Source organism: Choloepus didactylus, chromosome 16 (assembly GCF_015220235.1).
Source record: "Choloepus didactylus isolate mChoDid1 chromosome 16, mChoDid1.pri, whole genome shotgun sequence".
Lineage (NCBI taxonomy): Eukaryota > Metazoa > Chordata > Mammalia > Pilosa > Megalonychidae > Choloepus > Choloepus didactylus.
Window position 1 is genome coordinate 56,486,266 of NC_051322.1, and position 25,232 is coordinate 56,511,497.

Here is a 25,232-nt window from a genome sequence, read left to right on the forward strand (position 1 = left end):
GACCCCTAGACTTTTCCTTACCCCACAAAGAAATACCTTTCAAGGTACATCTCTGTGCTTTTGCTCTGAGAGAAGTTTTTCCCATCATTCACAATCTGCCCTTTATTAACAGTGAATCAAATGGTCTAGAGAAGACAAAAATACTGTTTTTTCAGGCTTTCAATATAATGGCAAACACAAGGTATTACTTAGGTATACTAAAAAGCATAGAAGAAAAACAAAGACTATTAAAATACTTATCACAGAACATTCCAAAGAAGTACTGAAATATGCAAGTACCTTGCTCAGAAACTAAAGAGAATACATTTGACCTTAATACTTGCCACCCCTCTCCCCACAACAAACTAGTCATCTTAAAAGGTCACACTACAGTATATGAAACATCACTTTTTTTTCTTTTTTCAGGAGGGCTGAAAACTAAACAAGAGAAATAAATATTTTAAGTTTACCTTCCATCATCTCATATTTGATGAAACTGGCTTGAAAACAGCCTGGTGTGCTTTAAAAAGTAAAAATGTCTGAGTAAAGCTAAGAAGTTTTCATATGCAGATGGAAGGAAAAGCTGATTTAAAAGTAAAATGCCTTCAGTTAGAAGTTCTTTAGTTATGAGACATTTACTTTGCCACTAAGAATCTGGAAGTTCCACTGAGGTGAAATCTCCAATTTTTGAGGTCTGGCGTCAGAATATCACCCCATTAGATTCAGGCGTCAGAATTCTCACCCCATCTGTCTTTGTCTCCTCATCTAACAGACTGTGACACTCAATCACAATTCACACCTGTCCTCTTGGTCCGACAAAACTACAGGGTCTAAAAATGTGTGAGGCACGCGGCCCTTAAACAGCTACAGGACAGCTGCTAATCAACATCCTTAAATCCCGTCAACACGCAAAGCACCACTCACAAGCTTGCTTCCTAAACCAGAAAGCAGAGGCGTCCCCAATGGTTCCCAATGAAATGAGGGCTCCTCCCACATCCAACCAGGCGGCTACCAGCTTTCAGATATTTCGCTTAATTTTTTAAAGCCTAGTTAAAAAAAAAAAAAAAATAGGTGAATGCCTATGCTTTTCTTTCCAAATATATATATCCCTCCATTTTCTTTTTCCTTCCTCAAATTTAGAGAAATCCACAATAAATATGCTAGCTTGAAGACATCAGGAACCCATTTTGAGGACTGAGTTTTTTTGAAGAGAAGTGAGCTAGCAGAGTTCAGTTGAGGTTTGTTTTTTTTTTTTTTTAATTTTGAATTCCTGCACTCCAAGGCAATTATGTCGATCTGTTTCCAAACAAGAAAAGCGTTTGGAAGGCCCGTGACGCAAGGCAATGCGAGGCGCGAGAAACAGGCTCCATGCAGCCAGCGTGCCCCGTGTCACCAAAGCTCCCCGGCCAGCACGAGAAAATGCCCTCCCGCGGGCCGGGGGCACCTTCTGGCGAGCCCCAGCCTCGCCGCTCCCTCAAATCGCATCCGGTGCTAAAGCAAACGGGCTCCGGGACCCCGCGGCGGGAGGCGATCGATGGACCGAGAGCCAGCCAGACCCTGGGCGCACCTCTCGGAGAGCGAGGCCGGAGGAAAAGTGAGGGGGGACTGCGGGAGCGCGGGGAACACGCGCGGCGAGTACCGGGAGGGGGGTAGGGAGAAGAGGAGCTGTGGCAAAGGCGCAGGACCCGGCTGCCAGATCAGGCCAGAGAGGAGATGTGGGTACCGGGGACAGGACCAGGAATTAGCGACCGACGGGAGGGGGAGGGGGCTCCCGGGCGCCGCACGCGGGCTGGAGCGCGTGAAGCGGCCACGCGGTGTGAGTGGCCCGGGAGGGGGACGGGCGCGTCCGTCACCTGTATTGTCTGAAAAGCTGGTCCGACTCCCTGAAGCCGTTATTGAGCAGCATGTTGATGCCGGCCAGGGCCAGCTCCGCGTCTTGCAGGGGCGCCGCCGCCGCGTCCGCGTCTCCGTCGTCCCGCGGCCGCGGCCGCCGCTGCTCGGAGCCCGCCATGGGCGCGCGAGGGCCTGCGCGGTGCTGCGGCGAGGCTCGGGCGGCAGCTGCTGCGGCGGGCGGCCGGGGCTTCTGCACCCGCGCGCGCCTCGACCCGGCTCCACCTGCCCGGAGCGGAGCGGGGAGGAGAGGGTGGAGCTGGCCGGCTAGCAGCGCGTCGGAGGATGTGGGCGCCCAGGCCCCGCCGTCTCCCGCCGCCGCCGCGAGGAATTACTCAGCAGCCGCCCGCTCGCTCCGAGACACCGGCTCACGCTTGCACCGAACCTAAATCCGTTTCCGGGTGTCTCTCACCCCGCGGAGCCGGTCCCGGAGGGGCCGCCGCCCCCGCTTCCGCAGCCTCTGCACGCCCCCGGGCCCGGGTCTCCGCCCCGCGCCCCTGACCCAGCCGCCCGGCGCCAGCGCCCCGAGGCCGGATTGACACACGGAGGCCCGCAGAGCCGTCCTCTCGGCCCACCCCGAAGGAGCGGCCCCGGCGGTGCGGAGAAAATCAGGGGGGCGCCCAGGTAGGCGGGGCGCGGAGGGAGGGCTGGAGCGTTCGAATAGGCGACGGGGAACTCGATCTGGACGGCAGAAAGAGCGCGGGGCTTCTGCCACTAGTGCCTGAAAACCCGCGCAGCCGGCTCTCACCACCCCAACTCCTCCCCGACTCCGAGGCTGCCCGCTGGGGCCGAGGCAGCCAATCTCCGAGGAGGTGGGCGGCAGGGGCGGGGTCTTCCAGCGCCTGCCGGAGTCCAGCGCTGGGGGAAAGAAGGTGAGGGCCTTGGGATCGGGGTACCCGCCCATTCCCGGCCCACCCCAGACATTTGCGCCCCGGGGCAAGATGGCAAGTGGAAGCCCAAATAACATATGTCTAAATATTTAAAAGTTATAAATTAAGCTAGCAAACTGTTAAAGTGTTTTCTAGGCTCACCCTGACAATTATACCTTCACACCAGTAGTGTAGAAAAATAAGTGTAAAAGCTATGGTTTTCATATGACCAAATGTCAGTAAAGTATCATTATTGCATATGTCTGAGTGTTCTGCCAATGGGTTCTTGATAGCTGGATGAGTAATGTTACAAACATTATATACGTCGTTGTGTTTTTCCATTTACAACTGGAATTGTTCTTAAAAATTTAAAGTGATACTCAGATTTAGAGAGAAACCATTAATTTTAAATATCATGTTCAACGTTTTGAAGGAATATGGTAAATTATCACAGAAAATATTATGAAATAATGTAATTTCATCTTTTAAGTTGCCTTCCCTCATTTTGTCATTTTTGCCATCTCTTGCAATAATATCTAAACCTATATAGTATCTCCAAAATTCATATGTTCAGATTTAAAGTTAATATGAATTGTTTCTGTTGCAAAATATTCTTTAGCTGCCATGTGTAACTGTTGCAAACGCTACTTCTTGAATACATCTAGAACCACAAATTGGAACACCAAAAGAAGTAAGAAAATGGATGATTTGCACCCCTGAGAAACAACACTTTGAATTGCAAGAATCATTACTTCCATGCTATCCGAGATGAAGGATTTGACAAGCTGACCAATTTTTTATCTAAGCACTTTTGGTCAAAACAGTGTTAGTCCCAAACATCAGGGATTCACAGTCCTTCATGGTGTTGAGCTGCTGTAACCTTTTGTTTTGAGGACATTGAGCAAGCAATGAGGAGCATTTCCTGGCACCTGAACAGGGTTAATCATGAGAATGGATGTGTAGGGTTTGGGGTCCCACTGAGGCAACACCGAGTGCCAGATCCCATGTGACAGAGGTGTCACACGTCCTTTCATAAAGGTGCGTGTGGGTTGATGGGCAGGCCCTCCAGAGCAGTTCTTAAGTGTTGTCCTGCCCACTGTGGCTCACATGGGGCTGCTCCTGGGGAGGGGGCTGCTGGCCACACATTGCCAATGGCAACGGGATCTGCCATGGTGACAACCTGCTTACCACCTCAGGCTGCCTGAAGTTTGGCTCTGCGGAAACAGCCATCCCCAAACCTCTGAACCAATCTAGTCAACAAAGGAAGAAAGCTAAGAGAGTGATAACAACCATAAGGGATAGCCTACACGTTCCCAACTGGAGAAGACAACCAAGCCCAGTTCTCAATTTCCCTATTAGGGAGAAAGGAAAAAAAAAGAATTCAAGGAACTGATGGTATGATGGATCTTGTTAACACGTTGCACCTGAGGGTTTGGGGAGGGGTGTGAGCAAAGTCTTTGTGGAGCTAGTTCTGTTTCAAGAACCTAGCACAGTCAATTGTACAGATATAGTGAACTTGAACCGTTGAATGATTAGAGCAGGCTCCAGTGCAGCTGCTCAGCACCCCATAATTGGTGGGGGCTGGGGTGGGATGAATAGAAGGATGACTCTACCATGTAAATATACACCAGATATGTACCAAATTGGATTTAATCAAATACCAAAGCAATTAGATTATCACCATCATCATGAATAGCCATTTAAAAAGATTTGTTCTATAGTGGTTGTTGAGGAATACAAGGAGGATTCAAATTGGCCTCAAAATTCTGAAGGGAGTCAATACATGGACCAGGAATTCTCGCTGTTCTAGTTGCTCATGGCACGCACCCAAGGCTCACCTAGCAGGTGGGGAATTAAGACCACCAAATGTGCTTTCTTCACTACAAGGCAGATCATGGTGGATATTTAAAAGTGTATATTACCTATGAAAGGATGGAAAAAATTCTAGATTATTAACACTCTAAGGCACAATGAAGTTGAGGTTGTGAGATTTTCAGCACCCTCCTGAAAATACAATGCAGTGTTTAGTGCACTGGGCTTCAGCCAAATAGGCTTCACCCAAATGTTTCCTTTGGAAGTTGTGAAAGAGGAGGAGGGGGGAGAGAAGGGAGAGGGAGGGGAGTAAAGAGAAGGAGGGAAGGGTAGGCAAGGGAAGGATTCTTGAGCTCCCAACTGGAGGAAAGAACCTACTTTGTTTCTACACACCCTTCTAGGTAGTGTCAGCATTTGGTGATTCTTCCTGATTTCATTGTGAACATGAAACTCCAAGTTCAAATGATCAGTGAAGAGTTTTAGATTGTGTTTTACCCTTTATACAGTGGTTTTGTAAAAGTTAAGATGTCTTGGTTACAAGCAACAGAAAAACCTGACCCAAATTGGTATAGAAAAGGGGATTTATTGGTTCTTGCGGGGTGATCCCCCAAATGAGGCCATATCAGGGACTCAGACACTATGACTCATACCCAGTTTCTCCCTCCACCTCCTGGCTCCACCACCTTGGAGCTGGGCAGGTGTCCTCCCCTTCCCAAAATGCTTGCTAGAACCTTTCAGGCCCACACTCCCCCACTTCATATCCAGCAGAGAGAATTTCTTCTCCAATAATTTAACCAAAATCCCAGAATTGAATCTCATTGGCTTTGATTGGCCTGTAAGGGGTCAGGTCCCCGTCCCTAAACCTATCAACATGGCTAGGAGGGGCGGGTCATTCTGCAGGGATTAAGCCAATCAGAGCCTGCCCCAGATCTGGGGGGTGGAGTCAATTCCCCTCAAACCTCATGGCTGGGAAGCTCCAGGTCTGTTAGGAAGAGAGTGGTAGGGACTGGGTGTCAAAGTATGTTTACAGAATGTACTATCTTAAGGAAATCTTATTGCTTGTGCTTTGGCTATGTTAAATATTTTTTGATAATGCTAATAATTATGGCTTAACGGAACCTCTTGCAAATCTTCATTATCTATCAGTTGAAGTAAATACAGGTTTCCAAAATGTACAGAAATTAATGTCACTGCATTTTCACACTGTTCCTCAGGAACAGCTAGCTTTCCTATGAAAATTCAACCCTTTTTCTTCACTGAAGGTGGGGTAAGATTTTGTTAACTCTTCTAACTAGAAGGCAAATAAGGGCAAAAGTTTATTTCTACTGCACGTTCCTTTCTTTTCTGCTCCCAGGCTGGTCACCAGCTTGCCTTCAAGGAGGGGACATGTGGTGGGCCCGTGGAGATCCCCCTGGCTGTTTCTCCAGCTGGATGGCTGTCTCGAGAAGGACACTCATGGCCACCTGGTAGACCACAGAGGAGAAAAGTGTTCCTTATCTGCCTCTTCCCAAACTGAACATCCACCCACCCGACCCCAGTCAGGGTTGAAGCAGGTGTTTACTGGAGTTCAGGAGGTCCTTGTTCCATGGCTGTATAGATTCAGGGGCAAGTCTGGGGCTGGGGGAAGAAGGCATGGTGCCTCTCTTCTAGCTGGCTTCCTCCCATGGGCAGCTCAAGCAGGGAGGCCTCCTGCCAGAGCCTGTAAGAGCATGCTTCCTGTGAGGGTTAGGTCTCTGGAGGGTGTCTTTTTTGACTCACTGTTTCCCACTTATGCATTTCTTCCTGTACCGTCCCCTTTAATGCATCTCCTCCCTGGTCGCTGATATCCCCTGTTCCCTGGGATCTACCACCCAGCCCTCGGCCTTGTGGAAATAATCAAGTCTCCATCTTCCTGGGTCCCTTCACTTGATTACATAATTTGCAGTCTCTCATGAATCATGCTTCCTTCTGTGTCCAGTGTCTGTTGCTCTGTAGAGTGTCAGGTTGACTCTGATTTCAAGATCAGGGTTTGCTGGCTCCTCGGGGTCCATGGATGAGGAGGGGGAGAGATGTCGAAGTGTACAGGGGGCTCCATTCTGTGCTGGGGTGGGTTTTCTCCTGGAGTATCTTGGAATACATACATATGAGGAACATATTTTCCTTCTATTAATATAGCTGTATTTCTCACAAACTATCCTGGCCTTATTATGCTAAGATATTATTAATCCTTTCCCTCATTAACAGACAACAAATGGCACCATGCCAGTTTCTTCACTCCGACTGCAGAGGAGATACTTTCTGCTCACCTAACCACATGTGTGAATTTATGTGGGGTGGAAGCAGCGGCAGCATTGTCATTGGCTTCTCAGTGTGGATTTGCTTCTTTTAGCCTCAGTTTCTCCATTTGTAGCATGGAGATAATCAGTGCCTTCAAGGCCAGTAAATGAAATAATAGGCATATGAAAGTGTTTTGTAAGCTTTAATACCAAGGCATTATCTGAATCCATACAATTAGTTCCCAGATATTAATTAAATTTAGTAGATCCTTCTGTTCATATATTTATTTTTCAACATTACCATCTTAAAGTATACAAGAATTAACCAAATGCAACATATGGAGATGATTAAACTATTTCTGATATAAAGAATACATCTAAAGGGAAGAGAAGGGTAAAGGTCTAGAAAGAGTATTCAAAGAAATTGTTGGGGAAAACTTTCCCAACCGTCTACACAATATAAATAGACAAAGCATAAATGCCCAGCGAATTCCAAATAGAATAAATCCAAATAAACCCACTCCAAGACATATTCTGATCAGACTCCCAAATACTGAAGAGAAAGAGCAAGTTCTGAAAGCAGCAAGAGAAAAGCAATTCACCACATACAAAGGAAACAACATAAGACTAAGTAGTGACTACTCAGCGGCCACCATGGAGGTGAGAAGGCAGTGGCATGACATATTTAAAATTCTGAAAGAGAAAAATTTCCAACCAAGAATACTTTATCTAGCAAAACTCTCCTTCAAATTTGAGGGAGAGCTTAAAGTTTTCACAGACAAACAAATGCTGAGAGGGTTTGCCAATAAAAGACCTGCCCTACTTCAGATACTAAAGGGAGCCCTACCAACAGAGAAACAAAGAAAGGAGAAAGAGATATAGAGAATTTTAACAGATATATATAGAACTTTACATCCCAAATCAACAGGACACTCATTTTTCTCTAGTGATCACCGATCTTCCTCCAGAAGGGACCATAAGCTGGGACATAAAACAAGCCTCAACAAATTAAAAAAAAAAAAATTGAATATACTCAAAGCAGAGTCTCCAACCACAATGGAATACAAATAGAAGTCAATAATCTTTGAATTGTAACTCCACTATTTACTTCCTACATGATATAAAATACACAAACTCTAATGACAAATCAGTGGTTTTGAACTCAACATAAAATATTTAATTTTAGACAACTATATAAAGGTGGGGGAATGGAGGAGTATAGGAACATAGTTTATATGAACTATTGAAGTGAGGTAGTATCAAAGAAAAACAAGATTGTTATGGATTTAAGAGGTTAATTTTAAGCCCTGCAGTACACACAAAGAAATTATCAAAGACTATGACCATAGAGATGAAAAGTAGAGTATGGGTTAAGAGAAATGGGGGAAGGGGCAATGGGGAGTTAAGAAATGAGTGTAGGGTTGCTGTTTGAGGTGAAGGGAAATTTCTAGTAATGGATGGTGGGAAAGAGCATTACAACATTCTAAAGGTGATTAATCCCACTAACGGAAGGCTAGGGAGGGGGTGGAATGGGAAGATTTAGGCTGTATATATGTTTCCACAATTGAAAAAAAAAAAAAAAAAGACAGTCTAAATAGATGACAATTGAATGCCAAGGATGAACCTGGATGGGATTGGAGGATGGAGGACAGGAGGCTCAAAGGGACACAGTTGAGACATAAGGAAAAGGAAATATAAGCTTTGTATCATTGTTGAATCTCTTATACTTCTTAGCTGTGCTTAATGGGATTGTATAAAAGAATGTTCTTGTTCATGGGAAGTGTATATGTGAATTATAGTGTTTGTTCAAGGATGTGTGCAGCTAGCTCTCATATGTTCAGAAGACAGAGCAATAGATGATGGATGATAGGGAGGGAGGGAGGGAAAGAAATAGTGGTGTGACAGCATGTTAAAGTTGGTCTATTGGGCTATTGGGGGAGGGGGTCAGAGTATGATGGAGTTCTGTGTATGGGGTTAGTATTGTTTTTGCAACTGTTCCTATAACTTTGAAATTATTTCAAAATAAATAAAAAAAAATTCAATTGCAAAAAAAAAAGTCATCAACTATACACTCAAAAAAAAAAAAAAAAGAATACATCTGCTATTATTAATGCAGCCTGCTACAGAAGCACAGATTTTTCTTCAGAATGTAATAAAAAAAATACATAAAGTAAAAATATCTAGCTTTTGGTGTCCATTTGAATCTGAACTGGATCCACTTAAATAGTCAGAAGCAGATTTTTGACACTGGAGGGTTGGGCAGGGAAACAGATACTAATATTTGGTATGAAGATTTTTAAGATGCATCTTCTATGTCCTGTGTATATAACACGACTGCAGTTGGCTCTTGTTTATCAGTAATGGAGAAGAGCACTGCTAACATAAAATAATCCACCATTCATAAACCCTTGTGCTGTGCTCTGGGGTTGTCAGTAAGCCAGGTATCCCAATCCAGAACTTGGCACCACTAAATTCCCCAACAGTAAATTAAGGAATGGGATGAAGAAGAGGTTTTCTATCAACACACGCAGTCCATACAGGTACGGACAAACGAAAGCATGGACTGCTTGCAACCAAATGTCCTGACACTCTTGTCTTTTGAGAGACACACACTGCGTGCTCCCACTGTGTCAGGCAGGAGTGGAGTAGTGCTAGTTGTATTTAGACCAACATTACAGGGCCCCTGCCCTGGAGGAGCTTCCCCACCCCATACCAGACACGTGCACAGATACACATGCAGTGTAGAATACGTCATTGTCAATCTTGGTATAAAATCTGGAGGACTCCATTTAATTCCTGGATTTATTTAAGGTTATCTCCCTAATTGATTACAACAAACTAATATCTTATGAACTGATAGTCACTGGTGTTTCTATCAATTTGTTAATCCTTTACATTCTTTGTCTTAGAGTACGGCCATACCAGGCCACCTATCTCACTGCTTGATTGATAGCCAAGCCTTGATTTTTTGTGTGTGACACTCCAAATAGTTTTAACCAGCGTGAGTTCCCACATTAATCACCAAACTGAGCTAATGATAATTTTTGATCATTTTTACATCTATCTTCAAAGAAAATCTATCACAGTGAAAGCAAAGATATATGTGAAAAAAAAATTTAAATAATGTGGATACATTTTTGAAGATAATTCCAGAAGAGGGTTTATGAAGAAGAAAAATAGTACCTAAGAGAAGAAAGCATTTATGGTTTCCCAAGTTCTGAGAAGGAGAAAGTACCCACTACAGTGTATAATACTATATATTTGTTTTAAAAATTCCACTGAACACACTCACTCTCCCCAAGGAGGATGCACACACACAGAGATATTAAAAACTCAATCTTAAATGTTCTAAAATTAGATTGTGGTGATGGTTGTAGAACACTGTAAATATACTAAAACCCACGGACGTTTACCTTACACAGGTGAATCTTAGGGCATGTAAATCTTATCTTAATAAAGCTGTTCATTACCCAAAAATTTTTAATTCATTGTAAACCGCAGGATGCAGATCAGGGGGCAAATGGAGGTCATGGTTTGATTTCTTTGATTTCACATATTTAGGGCAGAACCCAAAAATAGTTTATTCTGAAAAGAGAAAAAAGACTCTTCTTGAAGAAAGCACATAAATTGGGAGTGGCTGCTGGTCGGTTTACTCATAAAGAGTAACCAGCTACCATCCCTTGTAGTCCCCCACTTGTAGGACTTTACGTGTGTTGTCCCATTTAATTCTCAGAGCAGCTCTGTGACTTGGGCTTTAGCCCAAGTGCACAGATGAGAAAGTAGGTACAAAGGTAACTTTCCCCAAACCATGCAACCAGTAAGGTGAGAGTAAGATCTAAACTCAGGTCTCGCTCCCGCTAGTGATTAAGTCCCAGTTGTTAAAGTAAAACCTGGTACCATCTGGCAGAGGGAACACGCACACACGCATGCATGCACGCACACACATGCACACGGCCTTATGAATTTCATGCACATCATTTCTTCCTGAAAGTAATTCCCTACATTTGCAAGGTATTTTGAAGACATGCAAATACATGATCTCATATATGACCAGTCACTAGAACTGGGGTGGAGCCCAGGTCATCTGCATCTTACTGAGAACCCCAAGCGTCATCAAGCCTCAGGCAGCCCGAGGAGAAAGCACTGTCTAGAGAGAGTCCTGGAAAGCTGAGGGACTCCCATTCAACCCTGTGTACGTTGGCCTGATTTCTTACCCTTGGTATATGTTTGAGTAATATGGCATGAGTCAGTGAGTGACAACATTACTGAATGTGCGATTTTTATGGTAAGCCATTTTCATAACTTGGGTATAAACAGTTGTACTATTAAAGTTAGGATAAATGTGCATACTTAGACTAAAACCAACAGTATTTCACTTGATATCTTAAGACAGTCTTTTCATTCCGTGGGCTAGTGTTTATATATATACCCGGAGTTTAGAGAAACACCACATAGTGGCTGGCCGGGTCAGAAGAAATCAGAGTAAAGAAGAGAGGGAGGAAAGTGAACACCAAGAAATCACTTAAATCCTAACTCTCGACATTTATTTTTAAATGTGGTTGTAAAAGAAGACTCAGAAGATTCAGCTGTGTCATGGCTAAAAATATGTTTCTTCACTTCTCACCCTCCTCTCCCTGCCATCTCCTCTGGGACAAAAACAGTAAAAGCAAGGATATACTACGAGATGAGACAGAGAACGTGAGAACACAGTTTATATTCACACATATGCAACCGGACACCCAGATACCACAGGGACAAATTTCTTCAGTCCCAAGAGAGTCCAAAGCACACAGCCCAACGGGCTTGGGAGCAACCATCTTTCCTTGACCATCCTGAAAAGGAAGCAACCTCTAGCAGGCTGACCCCTCACTGCTGCCTAAAAACACTGATGATTTTTCATCCCCACCATGCTTGTTTGGGGAACTAAAATAGCCTTGTGTCAATTAAAAAAAAAAATGCTTTAGTTCCTCTTGACTTACAACAGCAATTCTATTGTTTTCTTATATTCAACTAAGCAATTCAAGCCACTTTAAAATTTGTGTTAATGAATTCTTTTTCATATTAAGTGCCTCAGGAATGGTTGTTATGTACACTTGCAGTTCATTCAAAGAAGGATGTGTTACTTAAACTGCAGGTTATCCCAGATGTTGTCCAAGAAGAATGAATTACCAGATACATCAGAAAGACTGTCTTTTAGCTATAACAAGGGCCAGTTGCAGTCAACAGTATTTTTTCCAGGACCTACCATGTGCCAGTCACTGTATGTTAGGTGCTGGGGAACACAAAGCTGAGTAAGATTCAACCCCCGAATCTGAAAATCTTCTAGTCTAGCAGGGGAGACAAACGTACTGACAGATAATTTAATAGAGAGTGGTCATAGTAGGGGGATGTGCTGTGGGCTGGGGGAGCTGCGAGGAGGGGCATGACTCCAACTGGCGGTCCATGGCAGGCTTCCTCTGAGAGATCTGATAATTGAGCTGTGTCTGAGAGAGGTGGGAAAGAGGGACCTCCATGACCGACATGGAGACAAAAAATGGCAGGATGTGTGCAGAAATCCTCAAGCAGTGCCGTTGTTTCAGAGTGGAGACTGTGAGACAGGAAGTGGTGAGGGGTGGGGCTGGAGAGGTGGATGAGGTCAAGGAACCAGGGCTTCTATATATGCCTTGTTAAGGAGCTTACTGACAATGAGGAGCAGTAAAGAACATAGGCATAGAGATGGCATGGCCACGTTTCTGGGGAGATGGAAGGCTCAATTGAGTTAAAATGAACGGCTAATTTAACATGAAGACGACTAAACACTGTGGGAGGCAAATTGCAGAAATTCAGAGTACTAGTTACCTCCTTGGTGTGCAAAGGCATTATCCAGCACCCTTTCTGTTCTAGATGGTGACCAAACCCAACCAATCAGGCATAAATGGAAAATGTGCAGCCTGAGGGTATATCTGCAGGAGTCTTCCCAAGCGGGAAGCATAAGCTCACTCACTGACACCTGACTCTGCAGCATTCTGCTTCTCTTTATGGCTGGCCTTTTTCTTACCTGCAGTGGGAGAGAGGAAGAGGGGCAATTCTCCATTCTGAAGGACTACCCTGTAAATTGCAGGAGTCTAGCATTTTTGCCCTCCAAAGGCAAAAGCAGCCTCCAAGCATTTTAACAACCTATAAATTTCCAGACATTAAAAAAAACAAAAACCCAAGGGTGGTACTATTCCTCATCTTGAACCACTGCTCCAGGGTATAAGCAATTCAAGGGACGTTTTCCCAGACTTGAGTCTTCTCTGACAACACCACCCCTTAAACCTCGACGCAGCTGCTGGTCAAGACGATCTCTACAGACTCTGTGAGCTAGTAACATTAGAGAGCCTGTCAAGTTGTGGTCTTTACTTCTAGATTCTATCCTTTTAGTTGTTTTTCCCCCCTTAGCATTGCCCATTCCTCTCGCTCCATTTCCATACAGCCATTGTTAAGGCTGATTCTGACTGGTTGCTTGAGTCACATGACAATCCTTGACCCAAGCCCCAGAGAACAGAGTACTGTGATTGGCCAGCCTAGGTCACATGGGTGCACTGAGGAAACAGGACACTTGACTGACAGCCCCCCACTTCCCCATCCACAAAGAACAAAGGAAGGAATGTGAGTAAAGGACTTATGTCCACTTCTGGGGACAAATAAGCAACAATATGATTATTGCTCACCCTCCAAAGTTCCATTCTATGGTAAAGAAAAATTTAACATTCCCCAAATCTCACCCTACACCTTCCAAAAACATTGGTGAATATGGAAACTGATCTATTTGAGTTAGACCCAAGAGTAATTTAAGCACAACTTTCTTAAATGTTTCTTTAGGGCACTGATGATATAACCCCCAGGGGATATTGGCGAGGCTGGGGACAGAGTTGTGAAGAACTGAGAGGCTGTTAGAAAAGTGTGGTAGAGAAGGAGGGGAGAGATGGAGACTCTAAGGAGAGTAGAGGGACAGGGGCGATCGGACTGACAGAAGAATACCAGTGAAGAGAGACCAGAACAGGGGAGAGAGAGGAGATAGGCAGAGATCGTGAGGCACTGTAATAATAGATCAGAAGGAAAATTAGGAGGCTGAATATCTAGAGCTGAGGAACAGGTGAATCGATGGATACCCAAAGGTGTTTCTCAAGGTCCTCCCCCAAGGGCACTCAGTGGCCTGAGGTCAGCACCTTCTCTCTGAACCCATGCTTGGTTGACCTGGGCCCAAGCAGGCAAGGACCCTGCTCTCCAGAGATACAGATTCTAATAGAAACACAGAAACAAGTATACTAGAGAGGACCAGCAAAAAAGACCACACCACCCATTGAGGCTGGTGGAAGAGCCTCTTGACAGGAGGGACCCCAAGGGACTTCCAGATGATGCTGAGGATGTTTTCAGGTGTTATCTTAAACCAAGCTAATGAATGAAGGCAAGGAGCTGTGTATAGCTTTCACCTCCAAATTTTCTCAGTTCTTAGAAAGCTCAAAACTGGATGGAATGCAAAGATCATTGCATCCGAGACCTCAGTTCTTAATCCAACCCTGGATAGTTCTGTTGACTTTGATCAAGTTGTTTAACCTCTCCTGGTTTGGTGTCTTCATCAATAAATGCAAATAATAGTAAAGTCCCTGTTTACCACACATGGTAATTATGATAACCTGGAGATGGGCCTAGCTATGTAATTTGTGAGGACCAGTGAAAAATAAAAATGTGAAGCCTTTGTTAAAAAATGACTAAGAATTTCAAGATGACGACAGCAGAGCATTCCTCCACAAGCGGGGGCCTTCGGAGAGTGGAGCCCTGAGGGACTGCACAGGTGGTTTTCCCTTTGAGCCATATACATAAAAGTGCTTCAGCAATCTGCAAAGAGCCCAACAAACATGAGGCTTTGCTTTTTTCCTTTTTTTTCCCCCTTCTGTTTCTTGGCTTTCCAAGACAACCCCCTCTACTATTTCGAAGGCATGCCCCATGGAGTGTAGTCCGTGAACAGGCAGCGTTGGAGGCCGCGGAGGAGGGAAAGACCCTGAAGCCATGATAAGAGTTTTGGCCGTTGTTTCTGCTGCCCAGTCCTCCAGCTCTTGTTGCTTGTTCTATAAGGCCCATCTGCCAGTCTCTGAGATCTCATGGATGTACTTCCAATAATTTCCTCTCAGCTTAAGACAGCTAGAGTATGTTCCTGTGGCTTGCAACCAAGAACTCTGACAGATACTCAAATATTACATTAGAATTGGAAAGGGTATGATATTGGACCCAAGTTTTGTGCCTCCCCAGACTTGCCTGACCTCGTCTGTCTCTTGGGCCCTGGCTGGTTGCTGGGTGGGGAGCTTTACCTCCCCCCACTGTTGTCCCCTCTCTGTTACCATCTGCAGATGGAGCCTCCCTGGCATGAGGACTGAGGCCTGGCTTTGGCACAGCTGCCTCTGTGTCCATCACAGGAGGAGCCACAGCAGCTCTGCAGCCCAGGCCCTACCTGACAGGGCCGGCGAAGGCCAAGGCTCTTCCCACCACTTGCAGATTGAAGCACCTTGCCAGGGGCCAGGGAAGATGGTTTGCCCGTGGCTGGTTGGAGGGATCAGACGACAACCCAGAGTTGAGGGACAGTTGACACTGTGGGACCAGCTTTGACCAAGAGAGTCAGTCAGGAGACAGTAGAAAGCAGCTGTCACTTCCTTTCCCTTCCTCCCGTGTGACAGACCATTTCCAGTTATGGTGGTTCCCTGTGGCCTATCCAGGGAGTCCCATGTGACCGAGCTCCTGGCCTGGTTTTGGGACAACACGCCAGCTTGGTAACGAGTCACCCTGCATCGGATCCCTCTGGCTCTTGCCTCACTCACATACACCCCCACCCCCAACTGTTGCTGCTCTGGGATAGAGGCGACCCCGCAGGCTTTGCCTCAGGTTCTGTCTTCTACGGAAACCCTAGAAGGCCAGCCTGGAAGGAGGAATTCCCTCCCGTTTAACCCTGAAGGCTGGGGGCCTTGGAGGAAGCTTTCCATTCAGAATTGGGGAAGGGAAAGGAAGCCATTTCATTCCAAGCATCCATCCACAGCTCTCAACTTACCTGAGGCTCGGAGTGGTAAAATGACAAGCCACCAGGAATTATGAACAGTGAGGCTGGGTATATTATGAAAACATCAATTATGTCGAAGCCACTTGGAGAGCTGAGGCAATCATCCAAGATGATTCAGGAGCTAAGCTGGAAAACAAAAGGGCTTTCACCTGAGTGAGCCTTGGAACCATGGCTGTGTGCAAGCAGGCCGGGGCCGCGAGTGTGTGTTTATAGGGTGTGGCTTCTAACCCCGTAATTACAGGTACCTGAGTAGCAGAATAAAATAATTTTTAACACTGTACAGTAGTTTACCACTTCAGTGCTCCTGAGTGCACCACTCTATTTAGAGCCAGTTGGATGTTTATAGTTCAGATGGCAGAGCTGCACCAGAGAAATAATAAGAAATACAATTCTAATAGAGCATTTATCCCGCAGCACAAATGGCAACCGTTCGATTATTCGGGGTATGTTTATAATTTCTTATAGCTGTTGCCTCTTTTTTTTTTTTTTGATTAATTAATTTCAATTAGGTCTTCTACCAAAATAAAACAAAATAAAATAAAAACTGGAGTTGGAGACATAAGAGGACATAGCCAGAAGGGATTCCAGAAGAGAAAAATTGTTCTGTCATCTACTTGCTCTATGACACTGGGCTCATGACCAGACTGCGCTGTACCTCAGTTGCTTCATCTATAAAATGGAGAATATAAGAACCCATCTCGGATTTGTTGAAAGAATCCAGACAGCTGGTGTGTGGAAAGAGCCTAGCACATAATTAGTGCTTCATAAATATTAGTTATCATCATTACTGTTATTGATTTACAAGTAATTACTTTTCAGTATTGAGGCATGAGTCTATGGAAGAAATGCTTCTGAAAGACCATTTGCATCATGTGAAAGCATATCCTAGGTCTCTCTCTTTGCCACGTCTCTGAAGTGGAGCACACAATTCTTTTTTTTTTTTTAACTTTATTTATCAAAAATTAAAAAAAAACAAAAAACCCACAACGTTTCAAACAAAACAAGGTGAAGGATTAAGAAAAACAAATAACCTAAAATAACTACTTTGCTTCCAACATGTTCCTACCATACCCCAAGAAAATTAATACACCCTATTCAAACAAATAAGAAATACAAATAATCTAAAATATAACTACATTGCTTCCAACATTGGAACACATATTTCTATACCCCAAATTGGCTCAAGAAAATTCCTCTTTAAATCTATCACTTACTAGAAGGGTGTCCACCTGTGCCCTGAAGATAAACTCCAGTGTGGAGACTTTGGTCCCACTCTTCCTAGAGTAAGTTGAGGGCAGAGGAATCACCTGGTTTAAGTATGCAGATTTCTAAGCCACTTCCTCAAAAATTCTGGTTCAGTAGGTCTGGGGTTTGAGACCTGGGAATTAGCATGTTATACACACACACTGTGATTCTGAGGCAGAGGTATTTGGACCATATTTCCAGAATTATCCTCCAGAGGGCTCAGGCACCCTTCCAACCTAGTGTTGAATATATGCAAACAAACCCACGCTCAAGGAAAACACACTGGTTCCCTTTCCCTAGGACTGCAGGTATATTTAATTAGCTGGTCCTTTCCCTAGAGCCCTTGTAATTTTAATATTAGCACAGATGCAGCAGCTTAAGGTTTAGCACGGACCTACACGCACAGGTTATAATAAGGCAGTGCTCTGGCAATCTTGGCTGTATATGAGAAACACCTGGGGAATTTTTAAAATCGCAATGCCCAGATCCAGTTGGAAAATGGGAGACATGAAAAGAGATCTCCCTGAAGAGGCTATATGGATGATGAATAAGCACATTAAGGAAATCCAAATTAATACCACAATGAGATGTCACTGTACACCTATTAGAAGGGCTAAAATAAAAAACAGTGACCACAGCAAATGCTGGCAAGAAAGTGGAGAAACTGGATCTCTCCCACATTGCTGGTGAGAATATAAAATGATATAGCCACTGGAAAAACAGCTTGCCAGTTTCTTTTAAAACCACATGACCCAGCAATTGCACTCCTGGCATTTATCCCAGAAAAATGGAAATTTATGTCCAAACAAAAACTTGTGCATGAATACTCACAGTAGCTTTATTTGAAATAGGTAAAAACCGGAAACAACCAAAATGTCCTTCCATAGGTGAATGGTTGAACAAACTGTGGTGCATTCATGCCAAGGAACACCACTTGGCCAAAAATAAGAACAAGCTATTGATTCATGCAACAACTTGGAAGGATCTCAAGGACGTTACTCCGGGTGAAAGAAGCCAATCTCTGAAGGTCACATACTGTGAGATCATTTATGTAACATTCTCACATTGATAAAATTGTAGGACTGGAGGACAGATTAGTGGTTGTCAGGGGTTAGGGGTGGTGGGAGAAGGGTGGGTGATAGTTAAAAGGGGTAGCACAAAGGTGATCTTCGTGATGACAGATAAATTCTGTATCATGAAGGCAGTGGTGGTTCCATGATTCTATACATGTGATAAAAGGGCATAGAACTATACAAACACATTGCACCAATGTCAATTTCCTGGTTTTAATATTGTACCCTAACTGTGTACAATGTAACCATTGTGGGGAAACTGGGTGAGCTGTGTGTGGGACTTCTGTATTTCTGTGCTATCTTTGCAACCTCCTGCAAATGTATAATTATTTAAAAATAAAGATAAAATAAAAATCCTGATGCCCAAGCTGTTACCCAGACCAATGAAATCAGAATCTCTGGGGGTGGCATCCAGGCATCTGCATATTGCGAAAGTCCCCAGGGGATGCCTAAGTACAGACAAGGCAGAGAGGACTGCTGAGATGTGGCATTGTATAACTTCCACTGCCACATTTTTTTCATCTGCCATGCATCATACTTGGTAGAAAACAGTCTTCCAAGGTACGGCAGTGCTGTGAGTGCCAGCACTGGTTGCATAGTGATGAGGTTTTCAAAGCCTTGAAACTGGGCCAACTAATGATGCTTCCTAAGGAATGTAAGTCCTATTAAATCAGTGTGCAAGGATGAGTCCCAACAATAGGGGTATGTTTTGTTAAACTAGGTTAATGAAGACCCTGGGTTTCATTTCCTTTTGTTTCCCAGATTCCTAGACAAATAGGAAAATACTCTTTTGTTTTATGTTCCTAGTTCATAGCAGATTCCCTAAGTATCTGTAAAAACATCTGCCAACCACACTGGCCAGCTCTCACACAAAGGTTTTAGAGATACAGTCTGATTTCTTTTCATTACTACAATTGGGTTCATCGCCATAATTTTCTTCACTATAATCTTATGTTAAATGAGTGAAAACTATTGCACAAAAATAAAATGATAGTTAAGGAAAACATATTTATTTTTATTTTTGTAACTTTGGCCAAAATATTTAAGGACTGATAGTTAAAATAATAGGACACACATTTTGCATTGAAGGGTTATGATGTCCCCGTTTTTAACCATTATTTATTTCTTGCTATTTTATTGTCATATCTTCATACCTTTACAGAGATTCATGTGCCCAATAGTTTTCAATGCTTTCCAAAATGAATTTCTCCATCTGAATCTCAGATATGAAAGCTTTGTTAATTGTAGCAATTCTTTTAAGATTCCTATGAAGCTTACTGGTTCATTGTTGGGGACGCCAAATGAACTACCAAAGGCTTTAATGTCAAGCTGTGCTCCATTCCCATTATGTTTCCCAAGGTAATTAAACTGGTATATCATTTTATTTTTTATGGATTTTTGGTTTATAATATGTTGCACTTTCAAATAATTATCCTGAATGGCACTGCTAATTGTGACATTACTTAAATATTTATGAAAAGAACTTTGATCTACTATTTTACCCACAATAGCTCAAGGGTACCAGAAGATGAAATCCCAAACCTCAGAGCTGCAAAGCTACATTTTGCTCTCTATACAAAATTAACTGAAATTCACAGGACATTTTTGCTATTTTTATATATTCACAGCCAAGTAAATGTACTAGAGCTATAAATGGGGGGTCTACTAAATAATTTGATGTCAGAAAGGAGGTGATATACCTCCTAACAATTAGTCATCACAAAAGCAGTGGGCATTTACTGAGCATCTAACATGTACAGACATTATATTGTAGTAGATATTTTCTGATAACCTGATGCTAAGGCATGTCTTTTCACTCAGCCCTCCATGGGATATTATGGAAATGCTTTAACATCTGGTATTTGTTCAAATATTAGCAGAGATGTTTAAGAGTGGCTATTAGAAAGTCTTGTCATGTTTTTGTAAAATCCATTCTGGAGGCATTTTTTCAATTATACTTCTTGTCCATTTCATATTAAAAGACTTCATTGCATCTTCAATTTGCATCTGTATTTTAACCTCAAAGATGAATTTAACCAGTACACTGAAAAGTATGATAAAAATATAAAATAATATGAGACAGTGATTCTCTCACTTATTGTGCATCTTGTCTCATTAAGCCACTTATCACAAAGGAAACGGGATTTTTTAGGAGCAAGACATGAGAAGTCTTAGGATTCAGGCTCTCCAAGCTAGTTGCAGGATTGCCCCACCTGATGACACAACGTATGCAGCTTCAGTGGTAGGTCCGGGGTTCAGAGGGACAGTAAAGGAACCTGAAAGTAAATTCAAAATTCTGCTGAACTTGAGGCAAAGCTCTCCTTTCTCTCTCCCTGGCTTTGCTCAAAGTCTGCATACGTAATTGTGGTTAACCTCCATGTATAAGTGTGATTCGAAAGACAGACAGGGCTCGGGCTGTCTTTTCTATACCTTGTATGCAGAGTGGCTGGCTGCTCACTCTGTCTGTGTGTGGCACATCAGTCGGGCCTGTTTGCCAATTACTCAATAGTTATGCTGAGGGAGCAGACCATGCTCGTTAGGCTGGTTGCTGCACTTCAAACATTAAAATGTCAAGTGCACATAATTACTGCTAATGCGAGCACACCAAAAAGCTGCTGCAATTAGGGAGTGAGCAATGCCTTTCTTGTTTCTGGAGACAATTGAAATTAAAGCTAGCAGCACATTGAGCTTTCTCTGCCACCTGGTTTACACAAGCCTTTTCAATTTGTTACAATATGTAATTATACATGTAGATTTGGATCTACCCTGTCCCCATAGGTTTCAGAGGACAGAGACCATTTGTCTGTTTTGTTTGCCACCACTCACACCTAGGATGTAGTAGGATCTCAATAACTATTTGTTTAATGAACGGAGGATCATAGTATGTCAGTTGTAGGAAAGAACTTCAAAATGCATTTTTCCCCATTTTGAGTGATTTTATTCAATCAAGTTAACTGCATATTCAATATGTCCTCTACAAGGTGCATATTGAATTTCTGGGCCAGATATGGGGAAAACTAAGTTGGCTATTAATGTTTTATGCACAATGCCCATGAAAGCTTGAATATAAAAGATCATACACATGAAAGATATTACCTTTTTGTATATATGTCATATTTCATAATAAGGAGATAACTGAAACTGTGGAATTATAACGTATAATATTCTTTGAAATTTGCTAACTACTTGTTAAATAGCACTTGGAAAGTTATCACTTCTATGTATATATGTTATATTCAACAATAAAAATATGCAAAAAAAAAAGATCATAGGCAAGAAGCACCTTAGCTGGTAGTCTTTTCCATTTCTTGGTCTCTTAGAAGATCTGTAGTACACTTATCTTGTTCTGTATAAATTCAGTATTTAAAAAACAAAGATTTCTTAGAAAGGAGATTTCATTGCCTCCTATAATTTATTCTAGTGCTTAACAACATTAAAGATGACTACTAAATTGTTGACACATAGCAGATGTTAAATAAATATTATTGGCTTTTTTTTCCCATGAATTGTACTCAGCAGTAAAAATGAAATTTGCAGCTATTAAGTATTTGGTGTGAATTATATCAGTTTTATTTAATCTCTGTTTTTAATTCAGTTGTGTTTTGATGAGTTAAATTGCTTTCCTTCTAGTACTTAATTTACATGCAGCTTTTCTCCTGAGAGGAGAGCATTTTCCCAGCCCTCTTGACTCTGCCCTGCTCAGCATTTTGTGGTAGACAGCTCCCAGGCATGTCCAGTTCTGAGTCACTGGCTGGGTCCTAACAATCACTAAATTGTTCCATGGTTTTCTTCTGTGCATCTGAAAGAAACACATGCTCTTGCCATGTGTAGCGCTTCATAGATGTCACTTCTTCAATAAAACTTATTGGAAAATCACATTCTTACAGTTTGTTGGTGTGACAGATTGAATTATGAACCTTCACAAAAGACATGTTCTTAATCTTACCCTTCATCCCGGTCAATAGGACCCTTTGAAGATGTTAAGGTGTGGTCCAACTGCCTCAGGGTGATCTGTTTGACTTATAAGGGGAAGTCAGAGGAGGCCACAGAGGAGCCAAAAGCTGGAAGTCAGGAGGAAACGAGAAGATCAGTCCCGAGAGAGAGAGAGAGAGAGAGAGAGAAAGAGAGAGAGAGAGAGAGAGAGAGAGATGGCCAGGTGCCAGTGGCAGAGATGCAAGCCAAAGAACCCTGAGGACTGCAGCCAGCACCAGAGGGCTACAGCCTTTGGGGAGAAAGCCTGGCCTTGCTAACACCCTGATTTTGGACTTCAAGCCTCCAAACTGGGAACCAATGAATTCCTGTTGCTTTAGCCAACCACTGTGTGGCATTTGTCATAGCAGCCGGCCAAACTAAGACAGTTGGTTAGTGATTTTTTAGACCCATACAACAACTAAGCGTGAAGTATTATTATACACATAGTAAGCATTTCCTGTGAGCCGGGTACTAGAACTATAGCTCCCATTATGATTACAGTGCTTGCTTACCGCTTGGCTTACTGCCAGAGGTGATGGGGCTGTCACCTGCTCTGCAAAGAATTATGTATGAGAAGTCTTCTTGGCCAAGATCAGAAACTAAAGGTTAGGGGCATTATTCATGGATAATTTTTAGTTTAAATGTCTAGTTTAGTTTTAAAACGTTTTTAGGAATAACTGACCTACAATATACTGCACATATTAAATATGTACAATTTGATAAGTTTGGGCATATGTATAAACTGGTGAAGCATCGCCGCAACCAAGATAGCAAACATATCCATCATTCCCATAGGTTTCCTCGTGGCCCTATGTAATGCTTCCTTCCCATTCCTTCATGCCCCAACCCATCTCCAAGCAGCCACTTAACCTGTTTTCTCTCATTAGAAATTAGTTTTCATTTTCCAGAATTTCATGTCACTGAAACCATATTGTATGTACTCTGTTTGATCTGGCTTCTTTTACTTGGCATAATCATGTTGAGACTCATCCATGTTGGAGGGTATCAATGGCTCATTCTTTTATATTGATGAAAAGTATTCCATTGTATTGATAGGCTACAGTTTCTCCATTTATTGTTGGGTGGAAATATGCGTTCCTTCCACTTTGGGGCCTGTAAATAAAGCAGCTCTGAGCATTCACACGTGTCTTTGCATGGACATATATTTCATTTCTTCTTGGGCAAACATCTAGAAGCATAAAGGCTGGTTTATATGGTAGCTGTATATTTAACTTTTTAAGAATCTGTAAATTGTCTTCCAAGTGTCTGTACTATTTTACATTCCCACCAACAGTATATGAAAGTTCTAGTTCTTCCACATCCTCACCTAAACTTGTATGGTCAGTCTTTTTAATTTTAGTCACTCTAATAGGATGTAATGGTATCTCACTGTGATTTTAATTTGCATTCCCTGATGACTAATGATGTTGAATATCTTTTCATGTGCTTATTTGCTATCACTATATCTTCTTTGGTGATGCATCTGTTCAGAACTTTAGCCCATGTTTTTACTGGGTGGTTTGTTTTCTTATGAGTTCGTTACATATTTCTGGATACAAGTCCTTTATGAGATATATGATTTGCAGATATTTTCTCCTAGTCTGTGACCATTTTCATTCTTTAACAGTGTTTTTGGAAAAGGAGAAGTTTTAAATTTTTTTTCCTTAGACCTTTTTTTTTTAATTCAATTTTATTGAGATTGTGCACTTTGGAGGATTGTATGGTATGTGAACAATCAATTGCCCATGGTACCATCACACAGTTGTGCATCCATCACCACAATTTTTTTTTCAATTTTTAGAGCATTTTCATTACTCCAGAAAATAAATAAAAACAAAAAAGAAAACTCAAATCCTCCCATACCGTTAACTACCCCCCCTCCATTATTGACTCATAGTATTGGTATAGTACATTTGTTACTTTTGATAAATGAATGTTAAAATTCTACTAACTGTAATACATAGTTTGCAATAAGTATATTTTTCCCTATATACCCCTCTATTATTAGCTTCTAGTTATAGTGTCATACATTTGTTCTAGTTCATGTGAGAGATTTCTAATATTTGTAGTTAATCATGGACATTGTCCACCACAAGATTCACTGTTTTATACATTCCCATATTTTAACCTCCAACTTTCCTTCTGGTGACATATGTGACTCTGAGCTTCCCCTTTCCACCACACTCACACACCATTCAGCACTGTTAGTTATTCTCACAACACGCTACCATCACCTCTGTCCATTTCCAAACACTTAAGTTCAATCTAGTCATTCTGCTCATAACAAGCAACCACTCCCCATTCTTTAGCCTCGTTCTATATCTTGGTAACATACATTTCATGTCTATGAGTTTACATATTATAATTAGTTCATATCAGTGAGACCATACAATATTTGTTCTTTTGTGTCTGTCATATTTCACTCAATATAGTGCCCTCCAGGTTTCTTCATCAACCTGTTTTTCTTTAAGACGGTTTTGTTCACACACCATACATTCCATCCTAAGTAAACAATTAATGGTTCAAGTTTTTAATTTTAATGAAACCCAATTTATCAGTTTGTTTGTTTATGGATTATACTTTTGGTGGTGTAGCTATGAAATCTTTGTCTAACCCAAGTTCAGAAAGATTTGTCTTATTTTTTTCTTATAGACATTGTATAGTTTAAGGTTTTATATTTTGGCCATAGATCCATTTTGACTTTGAAAAAAAGGTGTTTTTTGTTGTTGTTGTTTTTCTTTTTGCATACGGACATCCAATTGTTCCTGCACCATTGGTTGAGGTGACTATCCTTTCTCCACTGCATGGCCTTTAAGCTTATGTAAAAAATCAGTTGTCCACATTTATGTGAGTCTATTTCTACTCTCTGTTCCATTCCATTTCTCTCTCTATCTTTATGCCAGTACTACCTATCTTGATCAGTGTAACTTTATTATGACTCTTGAAATCAGATATTGCTAGTCCTCTAACTTCATGTTTGTTTTCAAAATTGTATTGACTATTCTAGGTCCCTTGAGTTTTAGAATCAGCTTAACAGGTTCTAACAAAAAAGCCTTCAGGTTTTGAT

General features: G+C 42.3%; 1 protein-coding gene across 2 annotated transcripts in view; it reads right to left on the reverse strand.

Moving 5' to 3' along the window:
• Positions 1–25,232, reverse strand: part of TTC39C (tetratricopeptide repeat domain 39C) — a 168,832-nt gene that overhangs the window by 129,908 nt on the left and 13,692 nt on the right. Inside the window, exon 1 of one of the 2 annotated variants that reach the window (XM_037806393.1) lies at positions 1,833–2,620. The exons of the other annotated variant lie outside the window; for it this stretch is intronic. Coding sequence (XP_037662321.1) covers positions 1,833–1,990 — 158 coding nt within the window. The 5' untranslated portion in view covers positions 1,991–2,620. Of the gene's footprint in view, positions 1–1,832; positions 2,621–25,232 lie in introns of those variants that run through there. 2 annotated transcript variants of the gene reach the window in all.